A 16,790-nucleotide genomic window follows, 5' to 3' on the forward strand; every position below is an offset into this window, starting at 1 on the left:
GAAAACGCTTTCAAATAACAAACTTCCTGTCGTGATTGCCTTGCAAGAACCTTTCGACCGGCCCCAGCTTCCGGGCTATGTTACGTGTTGTACCCCCTACGAATGCATTGGGAGGGACGTCAGGGTGTGCACCCTGGTTAAGGGTGGGACGGCCTTCATTGAACACGAACTCGTGCTCCATGAAGAGTCGGACATAGACCACGTCCTGATCGAGTCGTTCCGAGTAGTGGAAGAAAGAAGACCGGCCTCTTCGTGTTCAACGTATATAGCTCCCCCTCGCAAAGAAACCGCACTCACACTTTCGACGCCCTCTTTCGCGAAGCGATGTCCCAGGCCGCCTCCAATCCCTTGCTGATATGTGGAGACTTCAACGCGCCGCACACGCAATGGGGATACGGAGCTGACTCGCCGAAAGGGAAGAGGCTAGCCGGACTGATGGACGAGCTCGGCCTGACCGTACTCAACGAACCGGCTTCGCACACCAGGATCGGACAGGGAGTGTGCCGCGACACATCCCCCGACCTCTCCGTCTGGTCGGGCGCGGACGCGGTCACTTGGTCGAACTCTTTCGAGGACCTGGGGAGTGACCACAGAATCCTGTGTGTGACCGTGGGAGAGAATGAAAGTGAGGAGGACGTCTGCCGAAAGGCAAGAATCGTGGACTGGGATAGATTCTGGAAAAATAGAGAACGAGACAAGAAGGAGGGCCCGATTGAAGACATCAGCGAATGGTGCAGAGAACTACTCGCGGACGTAGCGAAAGCCACCGATGAGATTGAATGTACGGACTGGCGACAAGAATCCCCCAAAGAAGTAGGAGACAGATCCCGCGGAGCTGGGGACGACGACGCTCCCCAACCGTCCAGAGTGGACAGCCGGCTGGCACATCTCGTTGCGGCCAAGAAATCCATGCAACGGAGAGCGAGTAAGCAAAAACTCAACAGGAAGATACGCAAGAAGATCGCCGAAATCAACCGGGAGATCGAGACGCATTGCGGCCGCCTGTGCGAGCAAGAATGTCAGGAGTTGTGTGACACGATGAACGGCAACATGAGCGCGGGACGCACCTGGAAGATTCTCAGCCACCTGCTCGACCCGGGAAGCACCAGAACGGCGACCCGTACAGAGATGGCCAAGCTGCGACACAAGTAGAAGGACGACCCGGAAGCCTTCGTGGAGGAGATCGTGAAGACGCACCTCGCTCGACCGGAATGGAAGAGTCACCCCGAGTACCGCGGGGCTCCCAACGAGGAGCTTGACGCTGACTTCACCGTGCAGGAAATTAGAGCGGTCCTCCAGCTATTGAAGACCAAATCGGTGCCCGGTCCTGACAGGATCACCAACAAAATCCTGAGGAACCTGAACGACGACGCCATCGAGAAGCTCTGCGAGCACATCAACTCGTGCTGGAAGGAGGGCCGTATTCCGCAAGAGTGGAAGTCCGCGGACGTTATACTAGTACCGAAGCCGGGCAAACCGCTAGAGGTCCGAAACATGAGGCCGATCTCCCTCACGTCCTGCGTGGGGAAAGTGATGGAGCATGCCTGCTTCAACAGGGTGACGACGCTCCTCGAGAAGCAGGACGCCTTCGGCACCCACATAATCGGTTTCCGGAAGGGACTTTCCACGCAGGACGCCATGCTGCAAATCAAAGAACAGGTAGTGAACGCTCCCAGCACTCACGTGCGCGCCTTGCTCGGGCTAGACCTCAAGAGCGCCTTCGACACTGTGAAGCACATGGCCATATTGGACAAGATCAGCCGACTCGATCTCGGGGCGAGGTTTCACCGATATGTCTGCAGCTTCCTGAATGAACGCGAGGCGACGGTCAAGATCGACGGGGCCACGCCACGAACTCCGAATGGGCGGTGCGGGAACGCCGCAGGGCTCCGTACTCTCCCCCATGCTTTTCAACCTAGTCATGATCGGCCTGCCGGAGCGTCTCGACGCGATAGAGGGCATCAATCATACGATCTACGCAGATGACGTGACAGTGTGGACCACGGAGAGCACGAGCGTTGGAGAAATGCAAGACCGACTGCACCGGGCCGTCCGGGAGGTGGAGTGGCACCTTGAAGACACGGGACTCGTCTGCTCACCCGACAAGTCAGAGATCCTACTCCACAGACCGCGCAAGAAAGGACCCCTCCACGTCACGACGAGGGAGGGGACCCGAATACCGACGGTGTCCAAGTTGCGAGTGCTCGGCCTGTGGCTGGAAGAGAACGGTGCCAACCGCGAGCTGGTTTCCCGACTGCAGAAGAAAGTAGCCGCCGCCACGCACCTCGTGCGGCGGGTCGCGAACAAGAGGAAATGAATGAAGGAACACAACGTGACGAGGCTGATACAGGCGTACGCGCTGAGCCATATATCGTACGTCGCCGCGTATGCCGACTGGAACAGGAGCGAAACCGACAAGCTGAACGTGGCGATCCGCAGGGCGTTCAAGACCGCCCTGGGGGTACCCTAGTACACGCCAACTCACAGGCTCCTCGAGCTGGGCGTACACAACACGCTCGAGGAGGTCGCCGAGGCGCAGAGAATAGCGCAGCTGGAGAGGCTGTCGGGCACCAAAACGGGAAAACGAATCCTCGACCTGCTCGGGATTCGATATCATGAGGCGCGGAGACTGAAGGAAACACTGCTACCGGAAGTCAGGGACGCCATACAGACGGAAAACATGCCGAAGAACATGCACGCGGTGCATGACGTGCAAAGACGTAAACGAAGGGCGGTAGCAGTCCTCGAGGAGCGCGGAAGACGAGAAGGGATCCTCTTCGTCGATGCAGCCAGGTACCCGCGGCCAGCCGGTAACGTTGATGGCGACGAGGGACGACGACCACCATCGCCACTGCAACGAAATGTGCGAGACGAACCGGGGATGCCAACACCACCATCACTACTACTACTACGACAAAAACGGCAGCAGCAACAGCAGCAACATCAACGACACGGCTGGCCGACGGCGGCGGAGCCCGCCTTCTCCATGGCGGTCGTAGATACGAAGGGAAGGATCCGAGTCACGGCATCAGCTAGGCTGCCGTCGGCCGAAGCAGCGGAGGAGATGGCCATAGCCCTCGAGGTACTCCACGGAGGTACGGAAGATAGCCTGATCATAAGCGACTCCAAATCAGCGATCCGGAACTACACCAAAGGTTGGGTGTCCGCGGAGGTGGCGCGCATGCTCAACGCCAGAGCCGGAGACTTCGTGTCCGGCAGGATTACGAACAAGTCCCTCAAATGGTTCGCCGCGCACGTCGGGGAGCTTGGTACTAAAGAAGACAACAGCCGCAACAACAACAATACTAACGGCCAAAAACACACCGGCATCCCGCCCAACCACAACGAGCGTGCCCATCTCGTCGCGAGGCAACTTACGCGCCGCGACGCGATCACCCAGAGGGCAGCCGCCGTTGTTGTGCGGGACCCCAGCGGAGGAATTACCAACACAACCCAAATCGCGGCGGACGGAGCTGGGGGCCACGGGGACGCTGACTGTGATATCGAGGAGTTCCCGGCCTCGTACCGAGAGGTTCTTGCACACTACAGGAAAGAACTTATGACATATCCACAACCCCACGGGCGGCTGGACAGGTCCCAGACAGTCGACCTGAGGCGGTTGCAGACGGGCACTTTCACCAACCCCTATCACCTGCACCGCCTGTGGCCCGCGCTGCACCCGTCGCCCGGCTGCCCGTGGTGCGAGCACGAACGGGCTGATATGGCCCATATACTTTGGGAATGTGAACGCCCTGAAGAAGGACCAAGAGGAAGGGGGAAGATAACAGCAGGACCCTCTGAAGCGGGGCGCCTCGCTGAGAGATGGCAAGCCGCCCTCCTCAGCGAGGCACCCGAGGACCAGGAGTGGGCCGTCCAGCGGGCCAGGGCCATTGCCGAGGATCTCGAAAGATTTTTCTCCGGCGATGGACCCCTGGCAACCTAGCCCCGGGCACCAACAGCCTTAACCGCTGAACAAATAAAGTTTATTCCTATCCTACGCCGAGCTCGGTCCACGGTCATGCGCTCCTACGTTTTAAAACGCCGATGCAAGTGGCATACCGATTACTCGAGCGGGAGGGCACGCCGCTAGCCCTCTGATCCTTGTCTCTCTCGCTCTCTCTCTCTCTCTACACACGCACGCACGCACGCACGCACGCACGCACGCACGCACGCACGCACGCACGCACGCACGCACGCACGCACGCACGCACGCACAATCGCGCCCATATATATGGCGTGATTCATTGATTCATCATTACCCAGGAGGCAAAAGAAAGAAAAAGAGATTAAATTATGGGGTTTTACGTACCAAAACCACGATCTGATTATGAGGCACGCCGTAGTGGGGGGGACTTCGGAATAATTTGAACCACCTGGGGTTCTTCAACGTGGAACTAAATATAAGTACAAGGATGTTTTCGCATTTCTCTCCATCGAAATGCGGCCGCCGGGGCCGGGATTCGATCCCGCGACCTCGTGCTTAGCAGCCCAACACCATAGCCACTAAGCAACCGCGGCGGGTGTTCAGGGGGCAATGAAGCCACGGAAAGCATAGGGGTGATTAGCTGTGGTTGAAATTGAAAGTAGAAAATAATGAAAAAAAGAGGAAATGAAAGTGGCCGAAAATACAACTCAACGCCTGTAGGGAACGAACCCACAACCTTCGCATTACGGGTGCGGTGCGCTACCAATTGTGGATAGCTATCAATCCGTCCACTAACTTGGGTATTTATATGTACTAGATCTATCCCCTGGGAGTGTTAGCCAGCGCCACTCAGTCATAGTGGGCAAATGTGAAACTTTTTTTTTTTGCCCCATAGCCTCCGAGATTGCGTGCGCTAGCAGGTTTTGCTCTGGCCGTCCCATTCGGCGCGCGCGCCCGCCTTTCCCGAGTGGCACTGTTAGGCAAGGGCTCGAATAACTGGATGCGAAAAAAAAAAAAGCCATGGAGATTTACAGAAACGGTAAGAATGATCTGGAGGGGAAATCTGTATGATAACGCAAAGGCGCCTGAGGAGTACCTTGCTATTTGAGGCCCGAGCTGGCTGCCTGAGGACAGAAACATACCGGAGCAAATATGCGCCACAGGGCGAGACATGTGCGTGCTACAGAAAAAGCCGGGAAACGACTTGGCACATCGTAATGGAAAGCCAAGATACCCATAGCGAGTGTCCACTTTCCATAAGCGTTGGGAAGAAGATAGAAGGATGATACTGGTCAGCGGTCGATATAAGTAAGAGAGGATTAGAGTATTTCTGAGAAAAAAGCAGGGAAGAGATTGATATAACAGTAGTCACTGCAAGCGTAGGTATTGGTACAATATAATAATCGAGGTTTTAAATGCGAAAGTTAATATCGGGATCAGATAGGCAAAAGGCTAGATATGGCGATAAATGTAAAATGTGAATAAATCAAACGGGCTAGGTGGCCATTTGTCTGCGCCCCGTCCCAAAGGGGATCATCGAGTGGATTTCTGCACTTGCGAATGTGTGTGGCGATGTAGCGACAAATCTACACACTACTCTCTCCCTTACACCCGCAGAAGAGGGTGTTTCGGTGAACTAATACACCCATTTGAAATGGTGATTTTTTTTTTTTTTGCAATTGCACGTACCCTTTCCCTTCATGCGTGTTTTGCCAAAATGCACAGTACGTTTTATTTTTACAGCGATGTCTTTTTTTCTAACAGTACCCAAATATTTTGGACGTCCGCTAAAGTAATCCCGAAGTGTTTTCCTAGATGTTTCCAAAGAAATAAAATGAAAAAAAAAATTATGCAGATCCCACATAATATGGAAATCGAAGTTTTGCAAAGCATTTTTCAGATACCTGGATATGGCTTCAACCCTACAATGGTTTGCCTCGACCACCTCTTGGACTCTTTCGGTGAGTTCGAGCTCATTGTGGACCTCGGACATGCTGAGGGTGAAAGAGAGCTTGCCGAGCTGCTCGATCATTAGTCGAATACGTTCCTCTTCCTTTGCGCCCAGTAGTACCATAGTAGTATACGTCATTCTTGAACTGCTTGACGCACTTATTGACAAAGCTGCGGCTCTCTAAGAGCTTCTTTGTTAGCGTCAAAAGCCAATGTCGTCGATCCGAGTCGCTGTAATGTCGCTGCCATGCTGGAGTTCGGCGCTGCATTGTCGGGCTCGGATCCGACTCAATTTGCAGCACAAAATAGCAGGCCTCGATGCCTAATTCAACGGCTTGGTAAATGCGAGAAGGGCCGTGAAAGTCCGGTTCGAGCTTGGGGAGGAACGAGAAGGCGGCGCGTTGCTGTCTGGCATTCGGAGAACAACGCCCGTGGGAAACTTGCTTTTGAATCGCTGTTGAACCACCACCCGTTGTTCCGCAGCCGAGATGCCCAAATCTAAGGTCCCTAGATAAACTTTTAGAGCGCAGCTCGGCGCCCATTCTTGCGTCGGCGTCGTCCCTCGGCGTACCTCGTAACCGAGCGAACGAGCACAGCGAAGGATGAAAGAGCGAGCGCGGATGAAAGATGGCGATAGCGAAGAGAGCGCGAGGAGGAAAGCGGAGGAAGAGGCTGCAGCAGAACCATGACACGGAGGAGGAGGGTATGGCGAAAGCGTGAGAAGAAAAGCGTAATGCCGCGTAAGATGATGGCTACGAGATGATGGCAGAGCAGCGCGCGTCGTCTATTCACCGATGACGCCACCGATACCATGAATGGAAAGAAAGCGCTGCATGAGTGGAGGTCTGTTGGCGGCGGCTGCATGCTTTGAATAACGCCCACGCGCTGGCTCTCACGATCTCCCGATTAGCGAGGCAGTCGCGCGCCACACTTCGCTCTGCTTGCAACGTGCCGCACGAGACAGATTGTCCGCACCAGCCAATATATCGCGAAATAAAAACTCGTATACAGCTGCGTTCAAATTTCGCATTAGGGAGTATCGTAATCGTCGGCGAATTCTTTTTATCTAGGGACCGTACCCGAATCTTACGCGCGCCAACTGGTTCGAGCGCAGGTAGTAGGCGAGAACCTGAAGCAAGAGTCGGATGACGAGGCTCGAATGACGACGATGCAGCGACCGCGACGGCATCGCGAACACGAGCCTACACGCAGTGGCTCAAATACCGCCAGCACCACAGCGTAGGAGGCTAGATAGTCAGATATACACACTCAAAACCACGACCTACTGAACTACAGACCTGCACAGATCTCCCTGCTCCAGCACGCCTGGTCTAGTTCACCCCTTTTCCCGCTAGGGATAGAACGTATGAGCAGAGTGGCGCTAGTTATAACCTGTTCGCTGTCGTCTGCTTCTGCGATCTGTTCCAGCGCTCGTGCCGCTATTTCGGCAGCCCCAGATCGTTTACATTGTTTGTAAATGCATAAATTCACGAAAATAAAAAAGAAAACAAAATGTGCGAATGATTGCTTCTCATTTCAATCACGAGGTACAGTAGGAAGAGCGGCGCAAGAAAGGAAAACAACGAGTACAGCCGGCAGACGATAACATTTCCTCCCGTTGCCTTCGCAGTAGAGGAAAAAAAATCTGATTACCAGAAGATTCATAGGATAAAATATAGTACAATGGAGTAATAAAGAACTACAATATAAAGAACTTGATATATTGATATGAACAAGGACATTTAAAAGAATCACGCAGACGACATGTATACGCAGACCACACACAAACTGCGTGAATTTGCAGACGCTGCAGAAGGCATGTAACTTCAGCTTTAGCTACATGCAGCTTGCTTGAGTTAATTACAGACGGGATAACGTAAACGATCACATTGTGGTATATTGCTGTGTGCCATAATGTAAATCATAACAAAGCAAGGACTCTAGCATCAGTTTTCACAGTTTCATAAAAGATTTGCGATGCATATTTGACGGGCCGAACAAACACGTAAACAATCACTCCATCAGTGAGTTTTTTTTTTCTTGTGTGAGCGGCGCGAAATTTCCGCATAATATCAAACCTAGAAAGAATTCGTGTGCTATTTTACGCATTATTACATGCCAATACAATGAGTACACTTAAACAACTTTTACACACTAGCTGTTGTCTTCGTAAGAAATTGTCACATATGCTAGCAGCCCGCTACAGAAGAGCAGGCGCATACATTCGAACATGGAGGAAGGAAAATGTATTCGAACGCCGCCCAGCCACCCGCTGAGTAGCAGACGAACAGGTTATAAAAGCGCCACCTATGGCCACCGGTTGAACGAAAGTGGGCGCAAGCTGCTCCCATAGAAGCCGGACATCTGTGCAGGTCTGTAGTTCCAGTAGGTCGTGCTCAAAACGCTTGAAGTTCGCAAAAAATGCTTCGCACTAAAAAAAAAAAAAGAGGAAAAATGTAACTGTGTACCTACGCATTCGCAGTCGGACTCTTCTTTTTTTCTTTATTACATGGGATCAGAATCGTCAGCAAAACAAGAATAAGCCGGCAGATCCCACGCCCTGTGGGAATCGATGTTATGCGAAGCAGTGTGCGGGGAGGGGAGCCTACCATGTTAACGAAACGACCATGAGAGCACCAAGACGCAGGCGGCTCTTTCATAACCTACATGACACGCATCTCGTGACATTCATGTCATGAGTCCTCAGGAGTCCCTTTAGCTACACCTAAGAGACCTTAAGGCGAAATCCTTAGTCATGCTCATGACTATGACTTCGACCATCAATCGTTAGCCTTTTCCTTCACTTAGTACCACATCCGAACCCATTCCATTGGTTTTCGAGTGTTAAGCTTTTTTCGGTGAGTCATTCTCATTTTTGCTGAGTCATGCCCATGATTATGACTTCTACCATCATCCCCATGATTATGACTTCTACCATCATCCTTTAGTGACTTCATCCATCATCAACCCATTCCAGTGGTTTCTAAGTGGTATTCTTTTTTCGCTGAGTCATTGTCATTTTCCTGAGTCATGGTCATGACTATGACTTCTACCATCATCCTTTAGTGTTTCCTTCACTTAGTATTACGTCAGAATCCATTTCAGTGGCTTTTGAGTGTTATTCTTTTTTCGCTGAGTCATTGTCATTTTCCTGTGTCATGGTCATGACCATGACTTCTACCGACATCCTTTAGTGTTTCCTTCACTTAGTATTCGCATCAGAACCCATTTCAGTGGCTTTTGAGTGTTAATATTTTTTCGCTGAGTCATTGTCATTTATGCTGAGTCATGCTCATGACTATGACTTCTACCAGCATCCTGTAGTGTTTCCTTCACTTAGTACCCACGTCCGAACCCATTTCAGTGGTTTTTGAGTGTTAATATCTTTCGCGGAGTCATTGTCATGACCTACATGACACGCATGTCATGACCTATCACTTATGTTTGTCGACACTCCTGTCATACTATGCCAATTTTGATACCTACCAAGTTAACGAAAGGACCATGAGAGTACCATGACGTAGGCGGCTGTTTCATGACCTACATGACACGCATGTCATGATATTCATGTTATGACATATCATTTATGTTCGTCATATGCTCTTGTCATAGTATGCCAAATTTGGTACATATCATGTTAACGAAAGGACCATGAGAGCACGAAGTAGTAGGCGGCTAGATAGATAGATAGATAGATAGATAGATAGATAGATAGATAGATAGATAGATAGATACTGTCAAAGTAGCAAATGTTCGCCAAGAAATGCTTCGCATTTAAAAATGTCACAGTTTCGCCCTAAGGGCGAAGCAGTGAATGCGATAGCAACACAGCAATGTCATACGAAGTAAGGTGAGCGGCTTTGGTAGCAATATGAATTGTAGTAAACATGAGCTGATTAAGTAAGCAGGTGTGCTGCGGCGTAAGTAGACCGACATGAAGAGAGACTCGATGACCACGAGGAGGCGCGTGTGAAACGGTGGTGTTGATGAGAAGCGCTTCCCGTGGGCAGCGCGTGCGAAGGGACACATCTGTAGCGCTGCACTGCCGACCCGGGCAGCATTGCATGTGTAGCGTGCGTTGGAAAATGTGGCCCGACTATTACTAAATGATTGAACAAGCGTGGTGTGAGCGCGCACAAACAAACATGAATAGATCACACTGGATGACTGCAGACAACGACTGTCAAAACGCTGGCAGCAAGCGAATATATACGCCGCAGCAGCGGGCGAAGGTACGTGCGGTCTATCGCTTCAACGGAAACTGAGCGGCGAATGCACGGCGCATAAAGGTCAGAGCCGTGTGGAGATAAGAGACGGTGCGGACGAGCGACGAGCGCGGTTGTTGGCAGCGTAGAAGTGCGCCCCCCCCCCTCCCCGCGCTCCCTCCGGCGCTGGCTTCCCGCTTCCTTGCTTGCGCGTGGGTGATTGAGTGCGTTCGCTCTCCGTCGCGCGTCCCCGCACGCTTCCGCTCGGGCATACGGCGCGCGGCGAAGATTTTATCTATAGGGAACCTCACGGCGACGGCGACGACGACGGCGACGGCAGAAATCCGGTAGAAGTGTCCATATAATTGCTATCGCAATAAAACAAAGCGCTACAGAAATTTAAGGTGACTGAAAAAACATTCAAAAGTCAGGTGAGCGCGTGCAAGCGCCCAATAAAAGCATGCAGTCTGGCGCTGTTTCTTGTGCAGCGTCACACTACGAACGTAGGCAGTAGATTACGGAAAAAACGACCGAGTGCTTCGCGGTGGTTCAGCGTGCCTGTCCCACATTCTACTGTGCCAGAGGCTGTGTAGGCCAAGTACCAGGAACATGTCATATGGTGGGTCACAGGCATCTTTGAAAGGTAGGAAACGAATTATGTATAGTCTGATATCTAAATCTTCTTTAAGTGTTCTTTGGAGAATGTCCCAGAAGAACACAGCATCCCTACAGTCTACAAAACAATGATCAATCGTTTCAGCAGGTGGACACAAACGGCATTTTGTCGACCACGGCACGAAACAGCCCCTTTTTTCTAACCAGGTTTTGCAGGAAGGGTTGCCAAATGTAACTTAAAGAAAAAAGTTTTGATCCCTGTAGGAATGATCATTCGCTTAAGTACATCTAGGTAATAACGTACCAAATCAGGCGCACGAGAATGGGGAACAGGAAACAATGTGTCTATGAGTGCAGCAGAAATTTCTTTGCGAGAGGTAGTGAAAATATAATCCATACTAAAGTGAGCCTTAAGAAAGTGAAAGCCTTCAGCAACCTCCTTCAATAAGCCCCAAGGCACCGGTGGTGCATCACTGGCAGATGACGGCACTAGCTGTATTTCTGGAAGGTAATTGATTAATCGAAGTTGTAATATCTCTTAGAAATGGACTGTTTACATCACGAAAGAAGAATAACCGAGAGACAAGTAGCCTAACAAAAATGTCACAGTTTCGCCCTAAGGGCGAAGCGATGAATGCGATAGCAACACAGCAATGTCATACGAAGTAAGGTGAGCGGCTTTGGTAGCAATTTGAATTGTAGTAAACATGAGCTGGATTAAGTAAGCAGGTGTGCTGCGGCGTAAGTAGACCGACATGAAGAGAGACTCGATGACCACGAGAAGGCGCGTGTGAAACGGTGGTGTTGATGAGAAGCGCTTACCGTGGGCAGCGCGTGCGAAGGGACACACCTGTAGTGCTGCACTGCCGATCTGGGCAGCATTGCATGTGTAGCGTGCGTTGGAAAATGTGGCCCGACTATTACTAACTGAATGAACAAGCGTGGAGTGAGCGCGCACAAACAAACATGAATAGATCACACTGAATGACTGCAGCCAACGACTGTCAAAACGCTGGCAGCGGGCGAAGGTACGTGCGGTCTATCGCTGCAACGGAAACTGAGCGGCGAATGCGCATAAAGGTCAGAGCCGTGTGGAGATAAGAGACGGTGCGGTCGAACGAACGACGAGCGCGGTTGTTGGCAGCGTAGAAGTGCGCCCCCCCCCCGCTCCTTCCGGCGCTGGCTTCCCGCTTCCTTGCTTGCGCGTGGGAGAGATAAGAGACTGTGCGGACGAGCGACGAGCGCGGTTGTTAGCAGAGAATTCCCCCCCCCCCCCCCCCCCCCCTGCTCCCTCCGGCGCTGGCTTTCCGCTTCCTTGCTTGCGCGTGGGAGATTGAGTGCGTTCGCTCTCCGTGATAGCGCGCGTCCCCGCACGCTGCCTCTGGGGCATACGGCGCGCGGCGAAGATTTTATCTATACGGAACCTCACGGCGACGGCGACGCCGACGGCAGAAATCCGGTTGAAGTGTCCATATAATTGCTATCGCAATAAAAGGTGAACTAGGCCAAGACCCCACTCTCAAGAGGAAAAGAAAGGTTATCACGCCGCATGGCCTCAACACCTGAGCTCCATACATGGGTAGCAAACACACAATGGAAAGCTTGCAACCTAAGCCGCGAGCAGTGTCATACCTGTAGGACATACGTAAGTCGAGCTGCTAGGAACACATTGCAAGCTTCAGCTCGGCTAAATATGAACAACTGCCGCCCCTACCAGTTATTAACCTTACGTTGTACTTCTGCTACTTCCGCTGACCAGTGGGGATTTCTGTTGCGATATTGAGAGAGGGGTACACCAAGTACTTAAAATCTTGCCTCCATTGAATACCTGCGAAGTGGGTTGGCATCGTACACCATAGACCGAACCAAAACCCTGAACTTTTCTCAGTTTACTGCTGCACCAGAAGCTGAGCAAAACTGTTGAGATATGGCAAGGGCAGTCTCTACACTATTCTTGTCAGCTCAGAAGAAGGCTATGTCATCTGCATAGGCAAGTACTCGGACCTCATTGGATAACAATTTGAACACGTGTAATCAATGATCCTTCAGAATTTGTGCGCAAAGCGGTTCCAAGTACAAAGCAAATAATAGAGGGGACAAGGGACAACCTTGCCTTACCAATGCACTGAGGTAGATAGATTCGGATAGACGACTATTAACTATTAGCCTTGTTGTGATATTAGCATAACAGATGGCGATGCCTTTAAAAAGAAGGGACCCAATGTTTATGTACTCTACCACACGAAACAAGAAGTAGTGATTAACTTTACCAAATGCTTTTGCCAAATCAACCTGAAATATTGCGACCTGACTTCCTGCTGCACACTCTAACAAAGACCGCGCAACGTGGATATTTGTCTGGATTGATCTTCCTCTTATGCCACATGTTTGATGGTCTCCTACCAATGATATAATTACGTCTTGAAGGCGACGACGTAATATCTTCGCAAATATTTTATAATCCACGTTGCAAAGTGATATGGGGCGATATTCCTCAACTTTCTGCAATTTAGTTGCATCACTGCTTTTTGGGATGAGTACTGTGTGCCCTTGATAGAGCGTGGCAGGTAGGTATCCAATCCTGTAAGCTTCGTAATACACTTTAAGCAGAAAGGGAGCCAACATAGAGCAAAGGCACTGATAAAACACTGCGCTCAAGCCATCCGGCCCAGGAGTTTTGCATTTAGCTAGCGAAGCAATTGTTGCTTCAACTTCTGTGATACATATGTCTCTATCAACATCATCACACTCTTCTTGACTGAGCTGTGGCAGCAAAGAAACAAATTTTTCCGTTACAGCTTCACTATTAATTACTTTATGACACTGAAAAATAGTCATAATGGTCCGTGAACGCTTTCATTATTCTAGCCTGGTCATTAACAATCGCTCCGGCATGCTCTATCTCGAGCACTTGCTTCGACAGAACATGCCGATGCTCATCACCAAGCGAACGACTACAAGGCTGTTGCTCCAAATAGCGACGAGTACGCGCTCGGACTAATGCATCTCTGTATCTCTCAGTGTCCATTGTCTGCATTTGTGCCTTCATGTTGTAAATGCCTTCAATGTACTTGCCAGGATGCGAGCACTCAAATTTGTGTAGCTGGTCTAGCAACTTGCACAACTCTTTATATTTTCCTATTTTATCAAAAGACAATATGGAAGATTCTTCAATGGCTATCATTTTAACTTCTTGCTTGAATATCTCCCACTGCGCAAAGAGAGATAAAGAACTGCGACTTGATACTTCAATAAGAATTTCCGGGACGCGCTTGAGAAAAGGCTTATGTGAGAGTAACACATTATTAATTTTCCATAAATTCCAGCTCATCCGCGAACTTTGAAATTTCCAGTTGCCAAAACAAACCTACACCAAACAATGATCACTGAAGAACACAGGGGGCGCATTGTAGCCGTATAGTATAGGGAGGGTATAGGTCATCATCATCACCATCAGCCTATATTTATGTCCAGTGCAGGACGAAGGCCTCTCCCTGCGATTTCCAATTACCCCTGTCTTGCGCTAGCTTATTCCAACTTGGGCCTGCAAATTTCCTAACTTCACCCCACCTAGTTTTCTGTCGTCCTCGACTGCGCTTCCCTTCTCTTGGCACCCATTCTGTAACTCTAATTGTCCACTGGTTGTCTACCCTACGCATGGCCTGCCCAGCTCCATTTCTTTCTCCTTATGTCATAATGGATATAGGTAATGATACACAAATCCGATCAAGCCTTGCATGAGATGTACCTTGAAAGTGTATGTAGCGAAATGGTACTTTTTCGTGTTCCCCTACATCAATTAGCTGGTAGTCACATGTCATGACATTCAAAACGTTAACACTGGTATCATGGCATCGACTTGTAGACGACCGATCCTGTGCACTGCAGACACAATTCACTTTAGGACAACCAATACACGGTCAGTGCGTAATGCTGGGTCAGTGAGAGAAAGTAGTCCTCCCGGTCACGTGCCCTACTTGGCGCATATACGCAAAGAAACCTCCAAACTTGACTTTCCACATTGCCAAAACACCCTATAAAGTGCCCTTCCCTATCAGTGCACAGTCCCAACACGTTGCATTGCCGCGTTTGCCTCACAAATAGCATACATCCTGCCGAGACACCAATCGCGTGGCTGATACATACTTCATACTCCGAAAAAAATGGAGCTACAGCAGCTGCTGTGTCGTCATCGGATTCAATTTTTGTTTCCAGAATTGCAGTAATATCTAACGCTCGGCTGCGCAGCAAGTGTAACAACTGACCCTGCCGTCGCTTACTATACGTAAGCCACAGACATTCAGTGTTCCAAAGGTTAACGGAAAGGCGCTCGTCATCACTTCACTATTGAGGCGCAGCGCCTACATGTAGCGCTGCTACCTTTGTTTTGCTTGTCCCGCCCCTTTGAGGAGTCGCAGCTGCAGGAACTATTTTAACTGCAGCGGCATCTGCACTCACAGGGGCTCCATGAAGGGGTTTCTTCGCCTTCGCCGCGGCAACCCTGGGCTCTTTCCCAGAGCACTCCAAATCATCTACCGGCTCTGGACACTCCTTGGACTGCATGTCAATGCAGTATCCACGGTAGGACTCCTGGATCACTCCATTAACAACGCAAACGAGGGGAATAATACAGCACCTTAAATTAATAGTGGAGCAGTGTCTCTAGCTGCTCCGATAGACTGATGCCACGGTTTTCGGTGCTTCAGTTTGTCTATAAATCAGCACCAAGGTGCAACAATTTAAGCGAAGCTAGCATTAAGATTGCACAAAGGCAGGGAAAAGAGAAAAGGACAAAGTAGTAGCCAAAGAGTTTCTCACTATATTACCTAGAGGAAAAACTGGCGCTGCTGCGCTGTGGTGTCCACTGTATCCATGGGAATGCCGGTATATTGTGACTTCGGATTGGCATCATTCTTGGAGAGCCAGAACGCCTTGAAGACACGCCTGGCTAGCACCGTTCTGTCTGTCACAATGATTCATTTCCTGCTAAAACAGCATGTTTTGTTTAATTTTGAGGACTTAACTATTGGATGCATAATTATATGAAACGTAAAAAGTACCAGCTGGCCACTAAAGTTGGAGGGCAGACGACAAGATTATCGCTCGCTTTGTCGTCTGTTCTTGCTTTTCTTCGCTTGATCCTGCATTGTAGGTGAGTAAACTTTATTGAGAGATGTAATATGGGTGAATGAAAGCCTTTTATGTAGATTTTACTTTAAGAACGCATTATTTGTGTAGCCATATCCACGTTTTAGATGAAGCCTCGTTCAACACCAGCCAATACAAGCCTCGCAGACACATATCGATCCCGTCATTCCCATGAGGGCACGGTGCCCTTTAAAGGGACACTAAAGGCAAATATTATTTCAACGTAGACTGTTAAAATATCATACCAGAAACTTCGAAACGGTTTTTTCGTGCCAATAAAAGATTTATTTGAAGAGAAAATTGCGTGTGAAGCGTCCGCGTACCTCTAACGCAATTCAAATCGCCCACCGAGCGAGGAGTGGTGACGTCATGGCCATATAGTGACGTTGTGCCGCCAGTGAGTAAAACGGCGCTCGCAGACGGCGCTACGGTTTTTTTTTTTCTTTTTTTTTTTGCCGAAAGCGCAAACGCGCGGCCAGAAGCAGAGCCAAGACAAAGCCGGAGGCAGTGCGAAAACAGAAGTATGGCGGCTAGCCACCATAGAGAAAGGTAAAGCGCGCGCCGAATTGTGAACACGGTGATCGTCGACGGTCGTCGCAATGGACCAACTAGTTGACGACCCTGACAACGACACATTGGCTCGCGATGCTGGGCTCGATTTTAGCGATTGAAGCTCCGATGAGTGTGACATGCTGCTGAGGACTCGCGCTGCCGGCGTCGTTGCGTACTACGACGGCGGCCTCGACACCGGCTCGTCCGAGCGCTAAAGCAGCGAGTACTCCAGCAATGCGTCGTCGGGCGACGAAGCTGGTCACCGTCTGGACGTGCCATCGCGACTCTCAAGCTACTAGCAAATTCAAGTGCAAGTTTAGCGAGCCAGTAACACCAGCGCAGCACTACGCGATAACGAAACTTCTGAAACACGAAAGCGCCCGCGGCGCAGAGTC

General features: G+C 50.3%; 1 protein-coding gene across 1 annotated transcript in view; it reads left to right on the forward strand.

The window, feature by feature from the left end:
* Positions 1-324: 324 nt before the first annotated feature.
* The window catches only part of LOC125946229 (uncharacterized), a 32,729-nt gene continuing 16,263 nt past the window's right edge, over positions 325-16,790 (forward strand). Inside the window, exon 1 of the mRNA XM_049668839.1 lies at positions 325-625. Within this exon, the coding sequence (XP_049524796.1) occupies positions 325-625 (301 nt within the window). The remainder of the gene's footprint in view (positions 626-16,790) is intronic.

The sequence above is a fragment of the Dermacentor silvarum genome, chromosome 1 (assembly GCF_013339745.2).
Source record: "Dermacentor silvarum isolate Dsil-2018 chromosome 1, BIME_Dsil_1.4, whole genome shotgun sequence".
Taxonomy (NCBI): domain Eukaryota; kingdom Metazoa; phylum Arthropoda; class Arachnida; order Ixodida; family Ixodidae; genus Dermacentor; species Dermacentor silvarum.